This window comes from Oncorhynchus mykiss, chromosome 8 (genome assembly GCF_057628025.1).
Source record: "Oncorhynchus mykiss isolate SJ-2025 chromosome 8, ASM5762802v1, whole genome shotgun sequence".
Classification (NCBI taxonomy): Eukaryota; Metazoa; Chordata; class Actinopteri; order Salmoniformes; family Salmonidae; genus Oncorhynchus; species Oncorhynchus mykiss.
In genome coordinates this window covers 47,872,176-47,898,768 of record NC_143029.1, presented here as the reverse complement: position 1 = coordinate 47,898,768, position 26,593 = coordinate 47,872,176, and the positions used below count along the sequence as shown (strand labels likewise).

The window sequence follows — 26,593 nt, the reverse complement described above, 5'->3', positions numbered from 1 at the left end:
AATAAGTGTTTATTCAGTATTGTTGTAATTTTCATTATTACAACAAAAACAAAATTGAATCGTCCGATTTAATCAGTATCGGCTTTTTTTGGTCCTCCAATAATCGGTATCGGCGTTGAAAAATCATTGGTCGACCTCCAGTACCTTCAGGCATTTGGAAATTGCTCCCAAGGATGAACCAGACTTGTGGAGGTCTTGGCTGATTTCTTTAGATTTTTTCCATGATGTCAATCAAAGAGGCACTGAGCTTGAAGGTAAGGCCTTGAAATACATCCACAGGTACACCTCCAATTGACTCAAATGATGTCAATTAGCCTATCGGAAGCTTCTACAGCCATGACATCATTTTCTGGAATTTTCCAAGCTGTTTAAAGGCACAGTCAACTTAGTGTATGTAATCTTCTGACCCACTGGAATTGTGATACAGTGAATTATAAGTGAAATAATCTCTGTAAACAATGGTTGGAAAAATGACTTGTCATGCACAAAGTAATGTCCTAACCGACTTGCCAAAACTATAGTTTGTTAACAAGACATTTGTGGAGTGGTTGAAAATCGAGTTTTAATGACTCCAACCTAAGTGTATGTAAACTTCTGACTTCAACTGTAGCAGTGGCAACTCTGTCACTGACTGAAATGTACATTTCATCCACCTCCCACTATTAGTCATCTTTTAAGAAAAGTTTTATGGGAGCTGTTATGAAACAAGATGTTTAATAAATGAGTGGAGATACTAAAGCAGAGAGACAAGCCGTAAAAGTACTAGCTGCCAAGCTTCCTAAAATATGGCTGTGCAGATGTGAGGAAATTGTGAGTTGACACTGGTGTCCTAGAGTGAACTCTTTCCACTCCAAGTATCGAACCCAGACCGCATGATGGAAGAGCTTGTTTGCCATCTGAGCTAAAGCCTTGGTTTAGCTCTTGGAGCTAGCATGAGCCTTCAGGTTTAAGACAAGTTTATTTACCATGCAAATGTAGTGCAATGAACCAATCATTTCTTACATTGTTGAGTAAGTTGTCAAGACAAGTTACGCATCACATTCACTCATTCGGTGATCAATGTCCTTATCATAACTAAAGTGGAGTGTCTACTTCAAAATACTTATTTACTCTTTAAAGTGTTAGGATCTTATTTTTTAAAGTAAATAACTCACGGACACTAGAGAAGCTTAACAAAGTTGAATTCTTCCCAAAGTGTCGACACAGCTGTATTCAGACAACAAAAAAAAAACATTTCTCACCATCACAGGTGTGTGTGTATATATACACTCCTCCTTCTCTCCAATCCTTACATCTTGTAGTTCCACAGGAAGAGGGTAACAGGATAATAAACCCTTTACTCCCTTCAGGGGATCTGACCTGACCTCCTGACTTCAACCCCTCCTTCGCCTAATCCACCGATGTCCATCTGCTTCCTCTATAGCAATCCTTTGATCTCCTCCCGTCCACCCAACACATTCCAAAGCCATCTGTCTTTCTACAGAAAACCATTAACTTCTGACATAAAACCCACTCCTTATATTCTATGCTTCTGATCTATCATTTCTTTAATATCTCAATGTTTTAAAGTTTAACCCGATTCCAACAAAAGCTAGAATCCTTAGTTGTTACATCCATTTTAGGACTTGTATATTAATAATATTCTTCAATAATCAATGGGCATATATCATTTACAAATGCCTCATGAGCTTATTTCAACGGTACCTCATCAGAACCCAAAATATATCATCTTGTTTTACTCCATTGTTTGTAAACAACAGAAATGTTGTTTACAACATAACATGGTTAAAACTATGCCTCATAACATGGTTAAAACTATGCATTTGATATCATGGATGGTCAGTCCTTGCACCCATAGCTCTGTCTATGAATGTGTGGTTACATTTCTCCAGCCCCATCCCTTAACTTTTTGGGTGAAACGGGCAGGGAGACGATTTGTTATTGTTGCAGTTAAGGATTCTAGCTCTGTCACTCAAAGGCTTGTAGTGGAGACTGATTTCATCTTTCCATCTCAACTAATTTCTATATTGAGTTGTAATAATAGAAACCTGGACCAGTGTTCTCTCAAATGTTAAGCACATTTCTTTGTCTTCTGAGTGAAAATTCTGCAACTTCCAGTGTGCGTTTACTATGCACACTGAGGCTGTATCCGCTTTAAGTTAGTTTCAGACAGTTGTCATGTAGGCTACTGTGGCTATTTGATCATAATGTAGACCTACCAGATTAGCATACCATTAAAAAAAATGCTTTCTATAACATTTTACGTGGAAATGGCTGTTCTATTATTCAGCCTACAGTACCAGCCAATGTTTGGTGTAAAATGTAGGCCTACATTGCATGAGACTAGGGAGGGTTTAACATTAACCTGTTTATCCACTTGTCCTTTAAACAAGGGGGTGACAAAATGTTTTGTTTGATAAAAAAAAAACACTTTACAAAATAGTTATTATTCCCATACCATTATTACAGAGAACCAGACAAATTATGCTACCCTCTGCCTATTGGCTACTTAGCTTACTCAATAACCTCTCAAAATACAACACTGTGCCTTTAACCTTTGCGTGGTAATATTACCCCCATATACCCCCACATTTTTTGCAAAATAAACACAAAATAAACACACACCTTATTTACGTAAGTGTTCAGACCCTTTACTATGACACTAGAAATTGAGCTCAGGTACATCCTGTTTCAATTGATCATCCTTGATGTTTCTACAACTTGATTGGAGTCCACCTGTGGTAAATTCAATTTATTGGACATGATTTGGAAAGGCACATACATACCTGTTGTCTATATAAGGTCCCACAATTGAAAGTGTATGTCAGAGCAAAAACCACACCATGAGGTCGAATAGAATTGTTGAGACCCATATCTGCGGAAGGGTACCAAAACATTTCTGCAGCATTGATAGTCCCCAAGAATACAGTGGCCCCATCATTCTTAAAAGGAAGTTTTGAACCACCTAGACTCTTCCTAGAGCTGGCCGCCCCGGCCAAACTGAGCAACCGTCAGAGAGTAGGCTATGCGTCAGGGAGTTGACCAAGAATCAGAGTTCCTCTGTGAAGATGGCAGAACATTCCAGAAGGACAGCCATCTCTGCAGCACTCCACCAATTAGGCTTTTTTAATGGTAGAGTGGCCAGATGGAAGCCACTCCTCAGTAAAAGGACATGGCACCCCACTTGGAGTTTGCCAAAAGGCACCTAAAGGACTCTGACCATGAGAAACAAGATTCTCTAGTCTGATGAATCCAAGCTTGAAATCTTTGGCCTGAATTCTAAGCGTCAAGTCTGGAGGAAACCTGGCACCATCGCTACGGTGAAGCGTGGTGGCAGCATCATGCTGTGGGGATATTAGTCAGGATCAAGGGAAAGATGAATTGAGAAAAGTACAGAGATCCTTGATGAAAACCTTCTCCAGAGCTCTCAGGACCTCCGACTGGGGTGAAAGTTCACCTTCCAACAGGACATCAACCCTAAGCACACAGCCAAGACAACACAGGAGTAGCTTCAGGACAAGTCTCTGAATGTCCTTGAGTGGCCCAGCCAGATCTCTGCCAAAGGTGCTTCAACAAAGTACTGAGTAAAGGGTCTGAATACTTATGTTAATGTGATATTTCAGTGGCTTAAAGGTTTTTTCTTTGTCATAATGGGGTATTGTGTCTAGATTGATGATGGGAAAACGATTTAATTAATTTAAGAATAAGGTTGTAACATAACAATGTGGAAAAAGTTGAGGTCTGAATACTTTGACTGCACTGTACGTACAGTACCAGTCAAAAGTTTGGACACCTTATTCATGACTTTTTTTTCTTTATTTTTTTACAAATTTCTGCAATGTAGAATAATAGTGAAGACAACATTATGAAATAACACCTGGAATCATGTAGTAACCAAAAATAGTGTTAAACAAAATATATTTTTTTGTTTAATATATTTTTCAAAATGTATTTTATATTAGCAAAAGCCACCCTTTGCCTTGATGACAGTTTTGCACACTCTTGGCATTCTCTCAACCAGCTTCATGAGGTGGTCACCTGGAATGCATTTCAATTAACATGTGTGCCTTGTTCAATTCATGTCTGTAATTCATTTCCTCAATGTGTTTGCGATAATCAGTTGTGTTGTGAGAAGGTAGGGCTATCTTCTGTATTCTACCCCTATTTGGTAAAAGACCAAGTCCATATTATCGCAAGAACAGCTCAAATAAGCAAAGAGAAATGACAGTAAATCATTACTTTAAGACATGAAGGTCAGTCAATTTCAAGATACCCTGATATTTTATGGTACGATTATTAAACTCTTATGTCATGCTGCCCCTCACACGGTTGTCTTCAGTTTAAAGGGGCAGCCCATCCATTTATCAGACTCTATATGCCTTTTCTTTTTGTCATCATCTGAACATGAAACCTTATATTAAGTAATCCTTTTAAGGTAATGATCTACTTAAATTCAGATTTCTGTAGTGGACCACCTGTTTAAGTTATTTCAAACTGCCTATTAAATTCCTTGATATAAAAAGACATTGTCAGCATCCACTTTCAGTTTTTTTCTTCTACAGTATAAGTTCAATTAAAACCATAGAATTTGAATTATTAGAATGGACTTTCACATTCAAGTCAATGTTCTGTGATAGGTGTACAGGTGGCCATATTGAGTTTACCCATGAGTGCACTGTCAAGTTGCCAGTCAGATTAATTTTTTTTGTTCTAGTAATTCTATATCTATGGTTATAACAGGCCATTAAATGGTAAATTGAGGAAGTGGAATAGAAACCATTTATCACCGCTGACACAAGTCATTGTTGATCTCACTGTTATAGGGGAAAGGGGAAAGGGCTGTTGCCATGGTGCTGAAGGAGCTTCCGGGTAAAAAGGCATCCTCAGAAGGAAACCCCCTCCTCACCGTGACAACCAAGGTGGGCATGACGACCACCGACAGGAAGCAGCAATCAATCACTTCCTGGTTTGGTATACTGTACACAACGGCTTTTTTCGATTTCTTTACTTTGGCTTGCAGTGTCTGCTAAGCAACTTAGAATTCTGCACACATTTTTATATACAGCCTGGCAGTGAACCAATTAAGGTTAAATGCAGTGCCAGTGGCAGTGTTTCTTGCAGTGCCCCCTTGGGACTTAAAACAACTACCAACATATCACCAATGCTGTTCCCAATGTTTACTTGGCTTGCTGCTGGCTGCATGTGATTGTATTTTTGCAAGCTGGAGCTGCGTCTAGACCCTTTACAACAATCAAAAGTAAAAAGAGAATGTCAAATCTGTTCTGCAGCTGCAACATTCTATTTCTGAAAACAAACTGCAACATACACTCAAGGCCTTCTAAAAAATATTGGTATCGTCAATTTATATTACCGTTCTAAAACAATGCATGACATTTTCACATGTTAATTTTAAAACCATGAAAACCTGGGGTGAAATTACTTAATGTGTAATATTTTTTAAATTAAAACTCAACCACCCCCAGGGGCCTCCCGAGTGGCGCAGCAGTCTAAGTCACTGCATCGCAGTGCTTGAGGTGTCACTACAGACACTGGAGTCCCATGAGGTGAGGCACAATTGGCCCAGCGTTGTTAGGGGAGGGTTTATTCGGCTGAGATTTCCTTGTCCCATCAGGCTCCAGCAACTCCTGTGGCTGGCCGAGCGCCTGCACGCTGACATGGTCGCCAGTTGTACGTTGTTTCCTCCAACACATTGGTGCGGCTGGCTTCCGGGTTAAGCGTGCAGTGTGTCAAGAAGCAGTGCGACTTGTCAAGGTCATGTTTCGGAGGACGCGTGGCTCTCGACCTTCGCCTCTACCGAGTCCGTACAGGAATCGCAGCGATGGGATAAGACTAAATACTAATTGGATATCCCGAAATTGGGGAGAAAAAGGGGTAAAAGTACATAAATAAATAAATAAATAAATAAATATATCTATCTATACATGCATGCATGCAGACTATGATTTCAACATTTAAATTCAAAATGAGAAACTTAGATGCTGCTTAGCTTTTCTTTTCTGCTCCAATCCAAGCAATCTTGTTTTTATTTTATATGATTTTGTGTGTGAAGTGTGCTTTAATGCAACATTTTATTTTTGCGAATATGCTGTATTTGCAAAACTGATCTCTTAGTTATCCCATGCAGTAATACTATATTTGTTACCCCAGAAATGGATAATTAAATTTTTTCTATTTTGGCTCATCAATATATTCTACTATGCAATGAAATAGGCTTTTGGTGTTTTAGTAGCTTGTTTTATTTAAATGCCGATGGTAGAAATGTATGTGCTTGTTGCCCCCAGTAACAGTCTCGAAGCACACTGAATGCACTGTTTCGCCCCTTACATTTCCGTTAGTTCTACAGTATATTTTCCTTATGACTCCTTGACATATGTATAGCCTATATACAAGTAACTGCCAAAATAAATAATCACTTCTGGCGGCTCTGTTACGGTGTGCATTTTCCTGACATGGTTTAGGCCACTCAACCCCTTAGAGGGCAAGGTACACGGCAATAAATGCGCAGCCTTTCTGAGTGATCACCTTCAACCTGTGGTGAATCATTTCTATGCCCCCATCCACAGGGCACGAGTGGTCATTGAATGTTTTTTTGAGCATGAAAACAATGTAAACCATATGTCATGGTCATCTCAGTCACCAGATCTCAACCCAATTGAACACTTATGTGAGATTCTGGAGCGGTGCCTGAGACGGTGTTTTACACCACCATCAACAGAATTATGGAATTTCCCATGGAAAAATTGTGACACTTCCACCATACAACTGCTCCTTAACCAACTAGCTGACTGGTCAGAACATAACAAGATGAAGCTCAACCCAACAATGTGCAAAGTCACGTACGCCTGTTTCAGCCACAATCCTGACCCACCACTGCCATTATCCATCTCTGTTCACACACTTTGGTATCCAGCACCAAAGTGCTCGGCGTGCCAAGCCAATCTAAAATGGAACACGCCCAAATCTGACATTATCTGATATTATCAACAAAGGTGATGATAAACTATCTTCGCCACTTAAACTTCCCTGTTTTGTCCATCCAGTGCTGGTCTATGGTCTATCCTTGACATGTAGGTTTCTCACTTATGGGTGGCACACATTGCGATATGTGCGAGGGGAATAGGCAGGGTATATGCAAGTTAAATACTGTAGTATTACTATAGTTAAACTGTTGTGTTTTTGCGGTCATTACTATAATATTAACTAGTGTTTTTTTTTTCAGCTATTACTGTAGTGTTAATATAGTATTCTACAGTGTACTACACAATTACATAGTAAGTACTACACGTGATTGAAGGCTACTACAGAGTGTACTATATTTTCTGCAATATACTGCAGTTTACTACAGAATTCTATAGTAAATACTAGAGGTCAACCGATTCAGCGCAATGGCAGATTTGAATTAGGGCCGATTTTTCAAGCTTTCATAACGATCGGTGATCAGCATTTTTGGACGCCGATTATGGCTGATTATATTGCAATTCACGAGGAGACTGCGTGTCAGGCTGACCACCTGTTATGCGAGTGCAGGCAGCAAGGAGCCATGGTAAGTTGCTAGCTAGTATTAAACTTATCTTATTAAAAACAATCAATCTTAACATAATCACTAGTTAACTACACATGGTTGATATTATTAATTTAACTAGCTTGTCCTGCGTTGCATATAATCAATGCGGTGCCTGAAATTGTCACTTCTCTTGGGTTCAGTGTAAGCGGAGTCAGGGTATATACAGCAGTTTGGGCCGTTGCGAACTGGCTCGTTGCGAACTGCGTGAAGACCATTTCTTCCTAACATAGACCGTGATTAATTTGCCAGAATGTTACATAATTATGACATAACATTGAAGGTTGTGCAATGTAACAGCAATATTTAGACTTAGGGTTGCCACCCTTTCGATAAAATACGGAACGGTTCCGTATCACTGAAGGAATAAACGTTTTGTTTTAGAAATGATAGTTTCCTGATTTGACCATATTAATGACCTAAGGCTTGTATCTCTGTCTTTATTATATTATAATTAAGTCTATGATTTGACATTTTATAGAGCAGTCTGACTGAGCGGTGGTAGGCAGCAGCAGGCTCGTAAGCATTCAATCAAACAGCACGTTCCTGCGTTTGCCAGCAGCTTTTCGCAATGCTTGAAGCACAGCGCTGTTTATGACTTCAAGCATATCAACTCCCGAGATTAGGCTGGCAATACGATAGTGCTTATAAGAACATTCAATAGAAAAAAGGTCTATGAAATACAAATGGTATAGAGAGAAAAAGTCCTATAATTTCTTTAATAACTACAACCTAAAACCTCTTAACTGGGATTTATGAAGACTCATGTTTAAAGGAACCACCAGCTTTCATATGTTCTGAGCAAGGAACTTAAACGTTAGCTTTTTTTCATGGCACATATTGCACTTTTTTATTTTCTTCTCCAACACTGTGTTTTTGCATTATTTATACCAAATTGAACATGTTTCTTTATTTATTTGAGACTAAATAGATTTTATTGATGTATTATATTAAGTTAAAATAAGTTAATTGTTCATTCAGTATTGTTGTAATTTTCATTATTTCAAATGTATATAAAATCGGCCGATTTTAATCGGTATTGGCTTTTTTTGGTTGGTAATAATCGGTATCGGTGTTGAAAAATCATAATCGACCGATCTCTAGTAAATACTGCATTATTCTATGGTAAACTGTATTTTTGTGCTCTATGATCTTTGGAAGCTCCAATGTTTGTGGAATTGGAGCCTTAAACCAGTATTAAATATATCACAGAAAGTGGCAATCAATCAATCAAATGTATTTATAAAGCCTTTTTTCTTAACCTGAGCAATGTCGCTTTCCTTCCAATAACACAAGATTCCTTTCATAGTACTTCACTCGTATATGCTGCTCCTCATCATTCATTTCAAATAATATGGGTACCAGGGTTGAAGTCTATTCCATTTCAATACGCTTAGAAAATCAAAAAGTTAACATTGCTGGAATTACCTTGCCGTTTTGGAGAAACTGTTGTGTTTGCTAGCAAAGAGATTTGTGGTGGCTGATTTAAGTGAATTGTTTCGCCCCACAGTTATTCAAGATGATTAGTACGCCAGCTAAAATTGTTTACAATAGTTAGCAATCACTTCTTCACCTATTTTGCTAGCTACAGTGTGCCTGCCGTGTCAATGTATCCAAAACTGACGTGCTGTTTACAATTTTGACACTCATCCATGTGTATCCACTCTATGCACATTGAGTCAATTTCGTAGTTGTCCTCATTGAAAAGCATTGAATTGATTGAATTTAAATGGAATTAACCCCGACCCTGGTGACGTACTGTCTCCGGCCATTCACATTGAAGTTGACTTCATACATCTCATGTAATGTGATTAGGATTTCTAAAGCAGAGCAGATTTGGGGACTAGAACAGATCGTCTGTGATGCTGGCAATATTTACAGCCAGGGATTAGGCCATGGTTAAGCTTTAAGAGTAGGACGATTACTCCTCTATGATTTGATAATAGATCAAATTCAGAAGGTATTCAGACCCCTTCACTTTTTCCCCAAAAAATGTACATTTCTAAAATGAATTAAATTGTTTTTTCCCTCGTCAATCTCCACACAATACCCTATAATAAACAAAGCAAAAACAGGTTTACATCTTTTTAATAGAATATCACATTTACGTAAGTATTCAGACCCTTTACTCAATACTTTGTTGAAACACCTTTGGTAATGATTACAGCCTCGAGTCTTTTTGGGTATGACACTACAAGCGTGGCACACTTGTATTTGGGGAGTTTCTCCCATTCTTCTCTTCAGATCCTCTCAAGCTCTGTCAGGTTGGATGGTGAGCGTCGATGCACAGCTATTTTCAGGTTTCTATAGAGATGTTAGATCGGGTTCAAGTCCAGGCACCGGCTGGGTGCTTCAAGGACATTCAGAGACTTGTCCCCGAAGCCATTTCTGCATTGTCTTGGCTGTGGGCCTAGGGTTGTTGTCCTACTGGAAGGTGAACCTTCGCTCCAGTCTGAGGTCCTGAGTGCTCTGGAGCAGGTTTTCATCAAGGATCTCTCTGTACTTTGCTCTTCTCGTCTTTCCCTCGATCCTGACTAGACTCCCTGTCCATGCCTCTGAAAAAATCCCCGCAGCATGATTCTGCCACCACCATGCTTCACCGAGGGGATGGTATTGGCCAGGTGATGAGCGGTGCTTGGTTTCCTCTAGATGTGACACTTGGCATTCAGGTCAAAGAGTTCAGTCTTAGTTTCATCAGATCAGAGAATCTTGTTTCCTTTAGGTACCTTTTGGCAAACTCCAAGTGGGCTGTCACGTCTTTTACTGAGGAGTGGCTTCCGTCCAAACACTGTACCATAAAGATCTGATTGTTGGAGTGCTGCATCAATGGTTGTCCTTCTGGAAGGTTCTCCCATCTCCACAGACGAACTCTGCAGCTCTGTCAGTTACCATTGGGTTCTTGGTCACCTCACTCCCTTCTCCCCGATTGTCAAGTTTGGCTGGGTGGCCAGCTCTAAGAAGTCTTGGTGGTTCCAAACTTCTTCCATTTAAAAATGTCAGAGGCCACTGTGTTCTTGGGAACCTTCAATACTGCAGAAATGTTATGGTACCCTGCCCCATAATTGTGCCTTGACACATTCCTGTCTTGGAGCTCTACGGACAATTCCTTCGATCTCATGGCTTGGTTTTTGCTGTCAACTGTAGGACCTTATATAGACAGGTGTGTGCCTTTCCAAATCATGTCCAATCAATTGAATTTAATACAGGTGGACTCCAAGTGACTATCTCTCTCATCGTCACTCAATGCATAGGTTTACCTTCACTGTTTTCACATCCACACCTTGTCTGTACATTATGCCTTGAATCTATTCTACCTTGCCCAGAAACCTGCTCCTTTTACTCTCTGTTCCGAACGTGCTAGTCGACCAGTTCTTATAGCCTTTAGCCGTACCCTTATCCTACCCCTCTGTTCCTTTGGTGATGTAGAGGTCAGTCCAGGCCCTGCAGTTCCTAGCCCCACTCTCATTCCCCAGGCGTTCTCATTTGTTAACTTCTGTAACCGTAAAAGCTTTGGTTTCATGCATGTTAACATTAGAAGCCTCCTCCCTAGGTTTGTTTTATTCACCGCTTTAGCCAACCCGGATGTCCTTGCCGTATCTGAATCCTGGCTTAGGAAGGCCACCAAAAACTCTGAAATTTCCGTCCCTAACTATAACATTTTCCGATAAGATAGAACTGCCAAATTGGGCGGAGTTAGCCTGCAGAGTCCTGTCTTACTATCCAGGTCTGTGCCCAAACAATTCGAGTTTCTACTTTTAAAAATCCACCTTTCCAGAAACAAGTCTCTCACTGTTGTTGCTTGCTATAGACCACCTTCTGCCCCCAGCTGTGCCCTGGACACCATATGTAAATTGATTGCCCGCCATCTATCTTCAGAGCTCGTGCTGTTAGGTGACCTAAACTGGGACATGCTTAACACCCCGGCCATCCTATAATCCAAGCTTAATGCCCTCAATCTCACACAAATGATCAATGAATCTACCAGGTATAACCCCAAATCCGTAAACACGGTCACCCTCATAGATATCATCCGAACCAACCTGCCCTCCAAATACACCTCTTCTGTCTTCAACCAGGATCTCAACAATCACTGCCTCATTGCCTGTGTCCGTAATGGGTCTGCGGTCAAACGACCAACCCCCATCACTGTCAAACGCTCCCTAAAATACTTCAACAAGCAGGCCTTTCGAATCGACCTAGCCCGGGTATCCTGGAAGGATATTGACCTCATTCCGTCAGTAGAGGATGCTTGGTTATTCTTTAAAAGTGCTTTCCTCACCATCTTAAATAAGCATGCCACATTCAAAACATGTAGAACCATGAACAGATATAGACCTTGGTTCACTCCCGACCTGACTTCCCTTGAGAAGCACAAAAACATACTGTGGCGTATTGCCCCCGCGATATTTAACTTTTCAGGGAAGTTAGGAACCAATATACACAGGCAGTTAGGAAAGCAAAGGCTAGCTTTTTCAAACAGAAATTTGCATCCTGTAGCACAAACTCCCAAAAGTTCTGGGACACTAAAGTCCATGGAGAATAAGAGCACCTCCTCCCAGCTGCCCACGGCACTGAGGCTAGGATACACTGTCACCACCGATAAATCCCCGGTAATTGAGAATTTCAATAAGCATTTTAGTACGGCTGGCCATGATTTCCACCTGGCTACCCCTACCCTGGTCAACAGCCCTGCACCCCCCACAGCAACTTGCCCAAGCCTCCCCCATTTCTCCTTCACCCAAATCCAGATAACCAATGTTCTGAAAGAGCTGCAAAATCTGGGCCCCTACAAATCAGCCGGGCTACACAGTCTGGACCCTCTCCGTCTAAAATTATGTGTCGAAATTATTGCAACCCCTATTACTAGCCTCTTCAACCTCTCTTTCGTATTGTCCAAGATCCCCAAAAATTGAAGAGGGGGGATGACTGCGGCAGCTTTCCAAAGGGGGAGACACTCTAGACCCAAACTGTTACAGACCTATATCTATCCTACCTTGCCTTTTCTAAGTTCTTCGAAAGCCAAGTTAACAAACAGATCACCAACCATTTCGAATTCCACCGTACCTTCTCTGATATGCAATCTGGTATCTGAGCTGGTCATGGGTGCACCTCAGACACGCTCAAGGTCCTAAACGATATCATAACCGCCATCGATAAGAGACAATACTGTGCAGCTGTTTTCATCGACCTGGCCAAGGCTTTCGACTCTGTCAATCACCACATTCTTATCGGTAGACTCAACAGCCTTGGTTTCTCAAATGACAGCCTCGCCTGGTTCACCAACTACTTCTCAGACAGAGTTCAGTGTGTCAAATCGGAGGGCCTGTTGTCCGGACCTCTGGCAGTCTCTATGGGGGTTCAATTCTCAGGCCTCAGGCCTCTTTTTTTCAATTCTCAGGCGACTCTTTTCTCTGTATACATCAATGATGTCGCTCTTGCTGCTGGTGATTCTTTGATCCACCTCTACGCAGACGATACCATTCTGTATACCTCTGGCCCTTCTTTGGACACTGTGTTAACTAACCTCCAGATGAGCTTCAATGCCATACAACTCTCCCTCTCCAACTGCTCTTAAATGCAAGTAAAACTAAATGCATGCTCTTCAACCGATCGCTGTCCGTACCTGCCCACCCGTCCTGCATCACTACTCTGGACGGTTCCGATTAAGAATATGTGGACAACTACAAATACCTAGGTGTCTGGTTAGACTGTAAACTCTCCTTCCAGACTCACATTAAGCATCTCCAGTCCAAAATTAAATCTAGAATTGGCTTCCTATTTCGCAACAAAGCATCCTTTACTCATGCTGCCAAACATATCCTCGTGAAACTGACTATCCTACCGATCCTTGAATTCGGCGATGTCATTTACCAAATAGCCTCCAACACTCTACTCAGACTGCATCCAATTTGCTATCACAGTGCCGTCCGTTTTGTCACCAAAGCCCCATATACTACCTACCACTGCGACCTGTATGCTCTCGTTAGCTGGCCCTCGCTTCATATTCGTCGCCAAATCCACTGTCTCCAGGTCATGTATAAGTCCTTGCTAGGTAAAGCCCCGCCTTATCTCAGCTCGCTGGTCACCATAGCAGCACCCACCCGTAGGACGTGCTCCAGTAGGTATATTTCCCTGGTCACCCCCAAAACCAATCTCTCCTTTAGCCACCTTTCCTTCCAGTTCTCTGTCGCCAATGACTGGAACGAACTGCAAAAATCACTGAAGCTGGAGACTCATATCTTCCTCACTATCTTTAAGCTCCAGCTGTCAGAGCAGTTTACAGATCACTGCACCTGTACATAACCCATCTGTAAATTGCCCATCCAACTACCTCATCCCCATGCTGTTATTTATTTTATTTATTTTGCTCCTTTGCACCCCAGTATCTCTACTTGCACACTCATCTTCTGCACATCTATCACTCCAGTGTTTAATTGCTATATTGTAATTATTTCGCCACTATGGCCTATTTATTGCCTTAACTCCCTTATCCTACCTCATTTACACACACTGTATATACTTTTTCTATTGTATTATTGCCTGTATGTTTGTTTATTCCATGAGTAACTCTGTGTTTGTGTCGCACTGCTTTGCTTTATCTTGGCCAGGTCGCAGTTGTAAACTAGCCTACCTAGTTAAATGAAGGTGAAATTAAAAAATAAAAGCCATTCCAAATTGTCTTTCTCATTCCTAATTAAAGGGGTTGTAATGTCTGAGTCATTAGAGTCTACCTCACAGAGACAGTTATGACTCTAGGTCACACTCAGACCCTCTATCATTTTCCTTCCCAAATAGACATGGGCGAACATCCATAGTGCACATGGGCATGTATGTCCTCGACGAACATAATACGCACGGACAAACACACGCACAGTGGTTTGATGGTGTCTATGGTAGAGGAAGCAGTGCTCTCTATCTCCCAGCTCCTGCTTATCTGTTTGAAGGCAATGCACTGTTCCATATATAGTTTTATGTCCGTAAGTGGTCTATGTAACATCCCCAATGTTGCACAATCTGACATATATGGGATCTATATATATCTGTCGTGCTATATATCATCCCACAACAATAGAAAGTAAAGGATATCATATATTGTATTACATGACATTTTACTGTAAGCTGCTCTGTGTTTATTGAACATCAAGGAATACTCAGGGTCACTATTTAGTGAAGTAAATAAATATAATTTGGTTACACGTTCACTTTTAGATTTCATTCTCAAATGAAAAATCATAAATGACATTTCATTTTTCCCGTTTTATGATTTGAAGATCTGTTTCTCAACTCGTATGGTCAAGGGATGTTGGCAGCTGTTTCATTATGTGTAGGTGTAGGTTTTACCATCGCTCCTCTTTTGGTTCTGCTTCATCAAAATCAGTTATTTTCCTCATCCTCAACGTGTTTAGCTTTGCTGTGATCCGATTCATCTCAATCCCTATGAATTCAGGCATAAACTTGAAGTGTTCCATAACCAGTTGATAGTAGTTTCTAAATTGACTCTTAGATTGAAATGGACTTTAGCCCCCCTCAAGTTTGCCTTCCGTTACTGTATCTAACCTAAGAGTGTTATACATAAACAAAATAGGGCATCAACTGTTGACCAGGGATATTCTCCAACATAAAAAAGACAACCTTGGTGTTCCACATCAAATCGGTTTGTGGGCTGGATTTGGCTCACAAGCCACGAGATGCAGACTCCTACTATGGAGTATCCTTCTCCTGCAGCGTTTTTGTTTTCTGTTTTCCTCACTGCGTCTCTCCTCCCCAGCTGGTCGGTGAGCAGCAAGAGAGCCGCCCGCTGCTGAGCCCCTCCATCGACGACTTCCTGTCAGAGAGCCGCATTGATGGCCCTGTTGTCCGGCCGGTCACCTCCAACACAGCAGGTAGCCCTCTCTCATTACCCACAACTCATTAATGCCCTCATCTGCTCCTCTCCTCTCATTCTCTCTCTCAGCCAGTCCCAATTTGTTCCCTGCCCCACCCTTCCCCTAGGCAAGTGTTTGCCATAGCTCTCCTCAAGGGCCCCCAGCCAGTTACACTTGAAGTATTCCAGTACAAGCACACCTGAATCAATGGCAAAGGTTCATAAAGATGCCGGAATTCAGATATGACGTCATTGTTTTAGGACTATCCACAGAGTTTTTAAACAACGGCATTTGACATCGTTCAATATACAAATAAACCTCAAATGTTCCAATTGGCAGGCATCTCAAAGCTACCCCACACTCAATACCCCATAATGTTGAAGTTGAATTGTTTTTTTTTTCACATAAAAAAAATGTAAAACTGAAATTTCATTAGTCAGTAAGTATTCAACCCCTTTGTTAACCTGGTGTGTCCCCCCCCCCTCCCCACGGGACGGTTGAGCTAACGTGTGCTAATGTGATTAGCATGATGTTTTAAGTATGAAGAACATTTCCCAGGACATAGACATATCTGATATGGGCAGAAAGCTTTAATTATTGTTAATCTAACTGCACTGTCCAATTTACAGTAGCTATTACAGTGAAAGAATACCATGCTATTGTTTGAGGAGAGTGCACCGTTATGAACTTGAAAATGAATTAATAAACCAATTAGGCACATTTGGGCAGTCTTGATACAACATTTTGAACAGAAATACAATGGTTCATTGCATCAGTCTCAAACTTTGCATATACACTGCTGTCACCTAGTGGCCAAAATCTAAATTGTGCCTAGATTCCTAAGTTAAATATTGCACTTTCTGTTGTATTTCAAAGATGGAGAAGAAAAAAAACACATACGCTTTTATTCTTTGTATTATCTTTAACCAGATCTAATATGTTTCACATTTCCACAAACTTCAAATGGTATCAAGAATATGCACATCCTTGCATCAGGTCCTGAGCTACAGGCAGTTAGATTTGAGTATGTCATTTTAGGCGACGAGGATGGATCAACATTGTAGTTACGCCACAATACTAACCTAGATGACAGAGTGAAAAGAAGGAAGCTGGTACAGAGAACATGCATCCTGATATTTTTTTAATCCTTATTATACCAGGTAAGTTGACTGGGAAGACATTCTCATTTACAGCAACGACCTGGGGAATGTTTACAGTGGAGTGGAAGGTGGATGAATGAGCCAATTGGAAGCTGGGGGTGATGGTATGGGAATTTAGCCAGGAGACCGGGGTTAACACCCCAATCTTACGTTAAGTGCCATGGGATCTTTAGTGACCACAGAGAGTTAGGACACTTGTTTAACGAAAGACGACACCCTACAGAAGGCAATGTCCCCAATCACTGCCCTGGGGTATTGGGATCTTTTTTTAGACCAGAGGAAAGAGTGACTCCTACTGGCCCTTCAACACCACTTCCAGCAGCATCTGGTCTCCCATCTAGGGACCAACCAGATCCAACTTAGTTAGTTGAACGTCTACAGACTAACACTAGTAACCCTCTGTAGATATGCATTGGGACCATCTAAATAAAGCTGTTCTGTTCTGTACCTTATTGACTCTGACCTGGATTACTGACCTCTGCCTGCTTTTGACCTGGATTTTGCCTGCCTGCTGTTTGGGTCAATATACCTCTGTGACTAGCTGTCTGCATTTGGGTCTTATCCTGAGTTCTGATAGAACGAACTGGCCCTGACTGACCCAGCACTCAGACCAGCTCCACAATGCCGTCTCCCTGCAAGGAGCCACCATTGGAAGACACAAGGAGCTACTGCAATGTCTTATGGAGAGACTCCATACCCTGGTAGAACACCATGACCAGGCGTTTGATACATTGCTGGAGCAATTCCACAGATTCCCTACTGGGTAACGGATCACACCAGTAATCTCCCAGCCTACCACAGTGTCCCGAGGACCCCGCTTGCCTCCTCCGGAGCGCTACGCTGGAGATTCTGGAACCTGCCATGCTTTTCTCTCCTAGTGCTCCCTCATTTTTGAGCTGCAGTCTTCTTCGTTCCCCTTGGACCGCTCGAGGATAGCGTACATCATAACGCTGATATCCGGGAAGGCACTCGCTTGGGCTGTGGTGGTGTTGGTGCAACCGTCTGCCTCAGTCTGGAGGAGTTTGTGGCAGCAGTTCGGAAGGTTTGGAAGGATTGTTTGTTGTCCGGGAGAGCGGCTGCTTGTTAGCTGCTTGTTAGCTGCTCCAGCTACATCAAGACTCCCGTAGTGTGGCAGACTATGCGGTTGATTTTTGCACGTTTGCTGCTGAGAGTGCCTCGAACCCGTAAGCATTGTTCAAACATGTTCCTTCACAAATTATCGGAGGTGATCAAAGAAGAGTACACTAGTGGGCCATACAGAACTTTTGCTCTCCCCTAACTCGCACACCTTTCCATGCTATCCTGCTGTGGGGGAACCAGTCAAAATCCCTCCGACTCTGGGGCAGCCTGCCCCGGGACATATTCCTGCAGGCACCGAAGTTGCCCTGGTCCTCAATGACATCACGGTGAAAAACCACTAACCTCTACCCTTCATCGGCTCGGCCTTTGAGCCGCTCCAGGGGCCCACCGCTTTCTCCATTTTGGACCTGCGGAACAACAACCATTTGGTGCGTTTACGGGAAGGGGATGACTGGAAGACTGCCTTCAACATGGCCAGCGGCCACTACGAATACCTGGTAATGCCATTTGGACTTACCAACGCCCCTGCTGTGTTCCAGGCCCTGGTTAATGACGTTGTCCACGACATGTTGAGCTGGTATGTTTTCGTCTACCTTGATGACATCCTTGTTTCTTCCCATTCAGCCCAAGAACACGTGCTCCACGTCCAATAGGTCCTCCAGGGCCTTTTTGTGAAAGCGGAGAAATACGGATTCCATCGCCCCACCAACCGCTTCCTTGGTTACATCATCGCTGCAATGTACAGATCCCGGGAAGGTGAGAGCAGTGGGGGATTGGCCCCAGCTTACGTCCAGAATGCAGCTGCAACGCTTCCTGGGATTCACCGCTTTAGCCGGGGTTACAGCACCCTAGTTTCCCCCGTCTGCACTCACCTTTCCGAAGGTTTCGTTCACATGGTTCGCAGCTGCTGACCGGGCGTTCCGGGACTTTAAGCACCACGCCACCACTGCTCCCGTCAGTTCGTGGTGGAGGCCGATGCTTCGGATGTCGGAGTGGGGACTGTCCTGTCCCAGCGTTCTGCCCTGTACCTCAAGTTAAATCTCTGCGCCTTCTCACATCACCTCAACGCCACAGAGGAACTACGATGTGGGGAATCGTGAACTTCTCGTTGTAAACATGGCATTGGAGGAGTGGAGACACTGGTTGGAGGGGGTGGAACATTCGTTCATTGTGTGGACAGACGATAGGAACCTGGAATATCTCCCGACCGCCAAGCGTCTAGATTCCAGGCAAGCCAGGTGGGCCCTGCTTTTCACCCGGTTTAACTTCTCCCTCTCCTACCGACCAGGATCCAAGAACATCAAGCCGGATGCATTGTCACGTCGTTATAGCCCCACCGCTACACTCTCAGATCCCGAGACCATTCTTCCCACCTCATGTCTGGCGACAGCACTCATCTGGGGAATAGGGAAGCAGGTTCGTGAGGCACAGCGTTCCCAGTCAAACCCAGGGGAGGGGGCCCAGATATCTGGATGTTTATGCCTGACTCTGTCCGCTCCTTGGTCCTGGAGTGGGCCCACTCCTCCAGGCTTGCCTGCCACCCGGGCTCCAGTCAGACACTGACCTTTGTGCGGAAACGCTTTTGGTGGTATGGTCCCGGACTTCTCCGCGTTCGTCGCCGCCTGCACGGTTTCTGCACAGAACAAGACTCCTCGGCAAGCTCTGGCTATTCTTCAACCATTGCCTGTCCCTCACCATCCCTGGTCTCGCATGTCCCTGGACTTCATCACGAGTCTTCCCCCGTCTGATGGCAACACCGCCATTCTGACAGTAGTGGACCGGTTTTCCAAAGCCACCCACTTCATTCCTCTCCCCAAGCTACCCTCTGCCAAAGAGATGGCCCAGCTCATGGTGCAGCACATCTAATGTTTGCATGGACTCCCAGTGGACATGGTCTCCGACCGGGGTCCTCAGTTCTCGTCCCGGTTCTGGAAGGAGTTCTGCACGCTCATTGGGTCGTCAGCCTGTCCTCCGGGTTCCACCTGCAGTCCAATGGCCAGTCGGAGCAAGCCAACCACGACCTGAAGACGGCTCATTGCTGCCTTGTCTCCGCCAACCCCACCACCTGGAGCCAGCAACTTGTGTGGGTTGAATACGCCCGCAACACCCTCCCCTGCTCTGCCACTGGGCTCTCGACTTTCGAGTGTTCTCTTGGGTATCAGCCCCTGATAGAGGTCGGCATACCCTTGGCCCAGATGTAATGTCGCCGTATATGGAAGGGGGGGTGCTGCTGTCACACCCTGGTCTGTTTCACTTGTCTTTGTGCTTGTCTCCACCCCTTCCAGGTGACGCCCATCTTCCTAATTATCGGCAGTGTATTTATACCTTTTGTTCTCTGTTGCCAGTTTGTTTTGTCTTACCAGCACGTTTTCCCATCTCCCTGCTTTCTCATGTTCTGTTCCCTAGTTTCCCCGGTTCTGACCATTCTGCCTGCCCTGACTCCGAGCCTGCCTGCCGTTCTGTACCTTATTGACTCTGCCTTGGTTTACGGACCTCTGCCTGCCTTTGTCCTGTCATTTGCCTGCCCCCTGTTTGGGTCAATTAACCTCTGTGACTCTAGCTGTCTGCATCTGGGTCTTATCCTGAGTTTTGATTTAAAGGCTGCCAGTGAAAGTGTGAGTGTATCGTCAGTGGGAGAGTTGTGCTAGAGACCTGAAGATTTGTCTTATTGGTATTCTTTGTACTGACAGAATACATTTAAGTGAGAATCCATAAACCATAATATATTAAATTAAACAGAGTTCCTAATTTGGAATAATGTCACCTATCTTCTGTTTCGGCAGTCAACTTGATCAGTTGCTGCTCCAGAAATGCTCGATCAGCCTCCAGGTCTTCCACTGGAGCCTGGAGGATCTCTGCTTTAATCTTCCATTGAACCAATTCCTGGTTCATCTACTTAATTTTTTCACTTGAACTTCAACAACATAAACTGAATAAAATTATAAACGCAAGAGGCAACAATTTCAAATATATTTTACTGAGTTACAGTTCATAGAAGGAAATCAGTCAATTGAAATAAATAAATGAGGCCCTAATCTATGGATTTCACATGACTGTCCAGGGGTGCAGCCATGGGGCTGGGAGGGCATAGGCCCACCGACTTGGGAGCCAGGTCCACCCACCTGGGAGCTAGGCCCAGCCAATCAGATTGAGTTTTTCCCAACAAAAGGGCTTTATTACAGAAATACTCCTCAGCACCCTCCCCCTTCTCAGTCGACCCCGCAAGTGAAGAAGCCGAATGTGGAGGTCCTGGGGTGGTGTGGTTACACGTGGTCTGCAGTTGTGAAGCCTGTTGGATGTACTGCCAAATTCTCTGAAACAATGTTGGAGGTGGTTTATGGTAGAGAAATTAACATCTGTGACATTGTGTTGTGAGACAAAACTGCACATTTTAGAATGGCGTTTTATTGTCCCCAGCACAAGTTGCACTTGTGTAACGATCATGCAGGTTAATCAGCTTCATAATATGCCACAACTGTCAGGCGGATGGATTATCTTGGCAAATGAGAAATATTCACTAACAGATGGTAACACATTTGTGCACAGACGTTGAGAGAAATAGCTTTTTGTGCACATGGAACATTTCTGGCATCTTTTATGTCAGCTCATGAAAAGTGGGACCAACACACTACATGTGTTTATATTTTTGTTCAGTATAGTTGGTTGGAAAATATAGCACGGGAAAGTTCATCATGCCAGACACGAGACATTCAATAACCAAATTTGGTTGTTTTTTATGTTTGCATGCTTTTTATTCACTGTAGCACCATTTCAGGACCAATGGTGACTGAAAATATATGTTTTACAATCTGAACTCTTGAAGAGATTCAGCATGTGATCGTTAACGTTAACATTGACAAATGCTAGGTAAGTATAGCTGGCTAACTAAACATGGTATTTCACAAAGTTTAGCTTTCTAGCTAGTTAGCTAGCTACCTTTTTATAGCTTATACCATAGATAAGAGGTTAGCTAGTTTTATAATCTTTGCTTATACTGTTAACATTAGCTAGGCTAGTAGCTTGCTAATTACTTACATTCTCCCTCCTCGTCCTCTTCCTTTGCATGGTCACACATCCGTGCTCTTGTCCCCTGAGCAGAAAAGATAGTGGACATGAAAACGTGAGCTAGCTAGCTAAACAAGCTCCAGGTAGCTAACTAGCTGTGGCCGAAAACAGCAACAGCAATTATACTAGCAGCAATTGACTTGCAGTTTACATTTTGCTAGCCAAGATTTTTTAGCTCAGACATGAATCATATTTCAACAATGTAGCTAGGCACCTAACATTAATTTACCTTGTATATTATTTTATTGCTTTGTAGACACTCCATATGGTCCTCATGCAGTTGCAGTGGTGAATGTAACGTTACTGCAGGCGGGGAGAGGGGGCCCGTCTTGTTCGACATAGAAACTAACACCCACATAGACGTCACTCATGAAAGATAGCAGTGAAATCTATCTGCATGGTTATGCACTTTGATCCCAGCCAATGAAATTAGTGTGCCAATTATATTCAAATGGTACGCCAATTCCAGTCAAAACACTATCCATTATTCCAGCCTGTCCCGAATGGATAGTTTGGTTATAAAACTAACTAGCATGGTCTATGTCAAACAAAAAAAAAATCTACATAGAAATTGATAAACTGGCTGCAGGAGAAATGTCTGCTGAAAGGAAAAATGAAAAGCAAGAAATGTGGACGGAAGATGAAGATGGTGTCATACCAGTGCACAGACATCTTCATCTGGTAAGTCATTGTTAGCTAGTGTTAGCTGTGTTAATCAACTGGAAGCAAGTGGTATTTTTATTTATTTTAGAAACAATGTTTAATTTAAATATGTAATAATGCAGCCCATCAATATTTTTTGTCGACCATAAACTGGAAAACAAGCTGATATGTTAATAAACCATCGTGTTGCAGTCTGGGCCGAGAGGTGTGTTGCTGAGTCACTCAGAGATATGAGCTTTGAATGTTTTTTTTGTGGTCCAAAAGGCTCTTCAACAGCTTCTACCCCCAAGCCATAAGACTGCTGAACAATTCATCAAATGGCCACCCCGGACTATTTACATTGACACATTATGCATAGTCACTCTACCCCTACCTACATGTAAATATTACTTCGACTAACCTGTACACCCGCACATTGACTCAGTACCAGTACCCCCTGTATATAGCCTCGTTAATGTTATTTGATTGTTACTTTTTATTCTTTTTTTTAACTTTAATTTATTTAGTAAACATGTTCTTATCCAACAATGCAGTTCAAGAAATAGAGTTAAGCGCTTGACAAATACATTTCGATTTGATTTGCTGTGGTGGAGTTCTGCAGTAGCCAGTGAGTACAGTTAGTTAGCGGTGGTGCGCGCTAATAGCGTTTCAATCGGTGACATCACTCGCTCTGAGACCTTGAAGTAGTTGTGGCACGATGGGTACTTTGTGGGTGTCAGTTGTTGGTGTGTGCAGAGGGTCCCTGGTTCGAGCCCAGGTAGGGGCGAGGAGAGGGACGGAAGATATACTGTTACATATGGTCTCCACCGTATAGGTGACACCACTGTGTAATCACACTAAATGGTAGAACATGGAACTATGTCCCCTGTTGAAGGCCTGTGTACGTTATAATTCCTATTTATGAAAACTGGGAATGTCTTCACATTTCAGACTATGGATACAGCAAATAGGACCTGGCAACCCTGTTTAGTTATTATACGATACATGTCATATGTGACTGGGTCAATTTTGTACTGGTCCCACTCCAGCCTCTTTATGTGGATGCAATACATACACTGGTAGTTCTGTGTTATCACTGACAATGGGAGATGAGAGGTAAATGTGTGAAGAAAATGTAAAATAAATAGCTTTGTATTTTCATTAGACAATAATACATGCTATAAATTATTTATTACATGTCCATAGAGACCCAGTTTCTTATAATGGTCTTTTTTTGTGTAAACATAATTATTGTCAGACTTTTCACTGGGTGAAAAGTGTCCATAACACGGGACATCTTTACATGACACGTTATTGATATTCTAGAGATTACAGACAATTTCCAATGAGTTTTTAGAGTTTTCTGGATAGGCACCAAAAATCTGGATAGGCACTTTTGGATGTTATATTGTAACATGCGTTACCAAGAAAGCACAACGTGAAAGTGAAATGAAACGTTGCCCCTAAAATAAATGAAATTATTAATATATGAAAATAATGTGTTGATGTACAGTCGTGATCAAAAGTTGAGAATGACACAAATATACAATGGAATACTGAAGTATAATTACAAGCGTTTCATAAGTGTCAAAGGCTTTTATTGACAATTACATGAAGTTGATGCAAAGAGTCAATATTTGCAGTGTTGACCCTTCTTTTTCAATACCTCTGCAATCCGCCCTGGCATGCTGTCAATTAACTTCTGGGCCACATCCTGACTGATGGCAGCCCTTTCTTGCATAATCAATGCTTGGAGTTTGAAAGAATTTGTGGGTTTTTGTTTGTCCACTCGGCTCTTGATGATTGACCACAAGTTCTCAATGGGATTAAGGTCTAGGGAGTTTCCTGGCCATGAACCCAAAATATTGATATTTTGTTCCCCGAGCCACTTAGTTATCACCTTTTCCTTATGGCAAGGTGCTCCATCATGCTGGAAAAGGCATTGTTCGTCACCAAACTGTTCCTGGATGGTTGGGAGAAGTTGCTCTCAGAGGATGTGTTGGTACCATTCTTTATTCATGGCTGTGTTCTTAGGCAAAATTGTGAGTGAGCCCACTCCCTTGGCTGAGAAGCAACCCCACACATGAATGGTCTCAGGATGCTTTACTGTTTGCATGACACAGGACTGATGGTACCGCTCACCTTGTCTTCTCCGGACAAGCTTTTTTCCGGACGCTCCAAACAATCGGAAAGGGGATTCATCAGAGAAAAGGACTTTACCCCAGTCCTTAGCAGTCCAATCTCTGCACCTTTTGCAGAATATCAGTCTGTCCCTGATGTTTTTCCTGGAGAGAAGTGGCTTCTTTGCTGCCCTTCTTGACACAAGGCCATCCTCCTAATGTCTTCGCCTCACCGTGTGTGCAGATGCACTCACACCTGCCTGCTGCCATTCCTGAGCAAGCTCTGTACTGGTGGTGCCCCGATCCTGCAGCTGAATCAACTTTAGGAGTTTAGGTGCTTGCTGGACTTTCTTGGGCGCCCTGAAGCCTTCTTCACAACAATTGAACCGCTCTCCTTGAAGTTCTTGATGATCTGATAAATGGTTGATTTAGGTGCAATCTTACTGGCAGCAATATCCTTGCCTGTGAAGCCCTTTTTGTTCAAAGCAATGATGACTGCACGTGTTTCCTTGCAGGTAACCATGGAAGAACAATAATTCCAAGCACCACCCTCCTTTTGAAGCTTCCAGTCTATTATTCAAACTCATCAGCTTGACAGAATGATCTCCAGCCTTGTCCTCGTCAACACTTACCCATGTGTTAACGAGAATCACTGACATGTCAGCTGGTCCTTTTGTGGCAGGGCTGAAATGCAGTGAATGTTTTTTGGGGGGATTCAGTTTATTTTTATGGCAAAGAGGGACTTTGCAATTAATTGCAATTCATCTGATCACTCTTCATAACATTCTGGAGTATTTGCAAATTGCGATCATACAAACTGAGGCAGCAGACTTTGTGAAAATCTATATTTTTGTCATTCTCAACTTTTGGCCACGACAAGACTATGTTAACACACTGTGTTGTGACTATAATGGCCTATTATGTAGTAGTGCTTTAAGGCTGCAGTTATGGATGTGGTTGGAGGCGTGTCCAACCCACAGGTGCCATCTTGAATTTGCTGCAAGCCCATTCTGAGAGACAGCTGGGGCTAGCTCGATCCAATCGGGAGAGACTCTGGTTGGAGCTGGAGACCGAACAGTTGACGGCTGGTTTGTGCTTTGTCAGTGTCCGATTCGGATTGGAATGCGACAGGTTTTTGAGTGTTGATGTGGAGGTGTTTATCCTTCACTGCGCTGTGACTGGAGCAGAGATGGATGGATGGAAGTGTAAGGGGGTTAGGACTTGAGGAGGATGTGATGGAGTGTAGCAGTGGAGGGGGAAAGTTGGAGGAAGAGTAGTGCGAGTAGATATGAAGAAGCGGAAGACTGAGGATCTTTTGCAGGTCTCGTCAGGGGAGAGTGGTAATGAGGGAGGTTCCGATCAGTGTTTTATGGAGAGAAGTGGAGTTCAATGGGTTGGTTAAGTTTAAGGACAAGAGTGGAGTAATGGCGGTGAGTCCGATGGAATTGGCTCGTGATTTGTATCTGTATTTGTATGTCTGCTAAAAGTCTTTGTGATGGAAGTTTGGTGGTGGTGTGTATTGATGCTAAACAGCATGAGAAGGCTCTCAAACTCAAGCAGGTATGTAAACGTGAGGTTGATAGTAGCATACCGGATCAAACCGGAAGGTAGTGGCTGACAGGAATTATTTTACCCAGAAATAGTTAACATAAACTAAATAAAGAATCACTTGAAGGGAGGCTCTCTTATTGATGCAAAGTGCCTCCAGATGACAAAAGAAGGGAAGGTGGATAGCCTGTCAGAGATACTAAACTTTGAGGATCCGGTATTGGCAGAAAAAGTTAAGATGTGCAAGCTTATGTTCCCGAAACCATTGCATTGATATAACTGTTAAAGGTTTGGGTATGTGGCAGTGGTGTTTAAAGGGAAAATGAGATTTGTGAAGTGTGGGGCCGAACATGAATGTGGAGATCCAGTTAAACTGCTGTGCAGTGATGAAAAGACAAGTAGAAGTGCAGCAGGTGAGGAGTGAGCGTGAAATCTCATATGCAGAAGCAGTAAAGGTTGTAAACGCAGAGCACCTAGAAGAGCAGGTATTCCAGGACAGATTGGGATGCAGGTTGGGCGTGATGTAGGGAG

At 42.8% G+C, this 26,593-nt stretch overlaps 1 protein-coding gene across 7 annotated transcripts in view; it reads left to right on the top strand.

The window, feature by feature from the left end:
• Positions 1–26,593, top strand: part of pex5lb (peroxisomal biogenesis factor 5-like b) — a 151,247-nt gene that overhangs the window by 47,041 nt on the left and 77,613 nt on the right. For 4 of the 7 annotated variants that reach the window (XM_021612661.3, XM_036985508.2, XM_036985505.2 and 1 more), the window contains exons 2-3: positions 4,824–4,919; positions 15,351–15,465. In XM_021612661.3, the coding sequence (XP_021468336.3) occupies positions 4,824–4,919; positions 15,351–15,465 (211 nt within the window). The remainder of the gene's footprint in view (positions 1–4,823; positions 4,920–15,350; positions 15,466–26,593) is intronic. The other 3 variants (XM_090181761.1, XM_090181762.1, XM_036985507.2) reach the window with 1 other exon arrangement.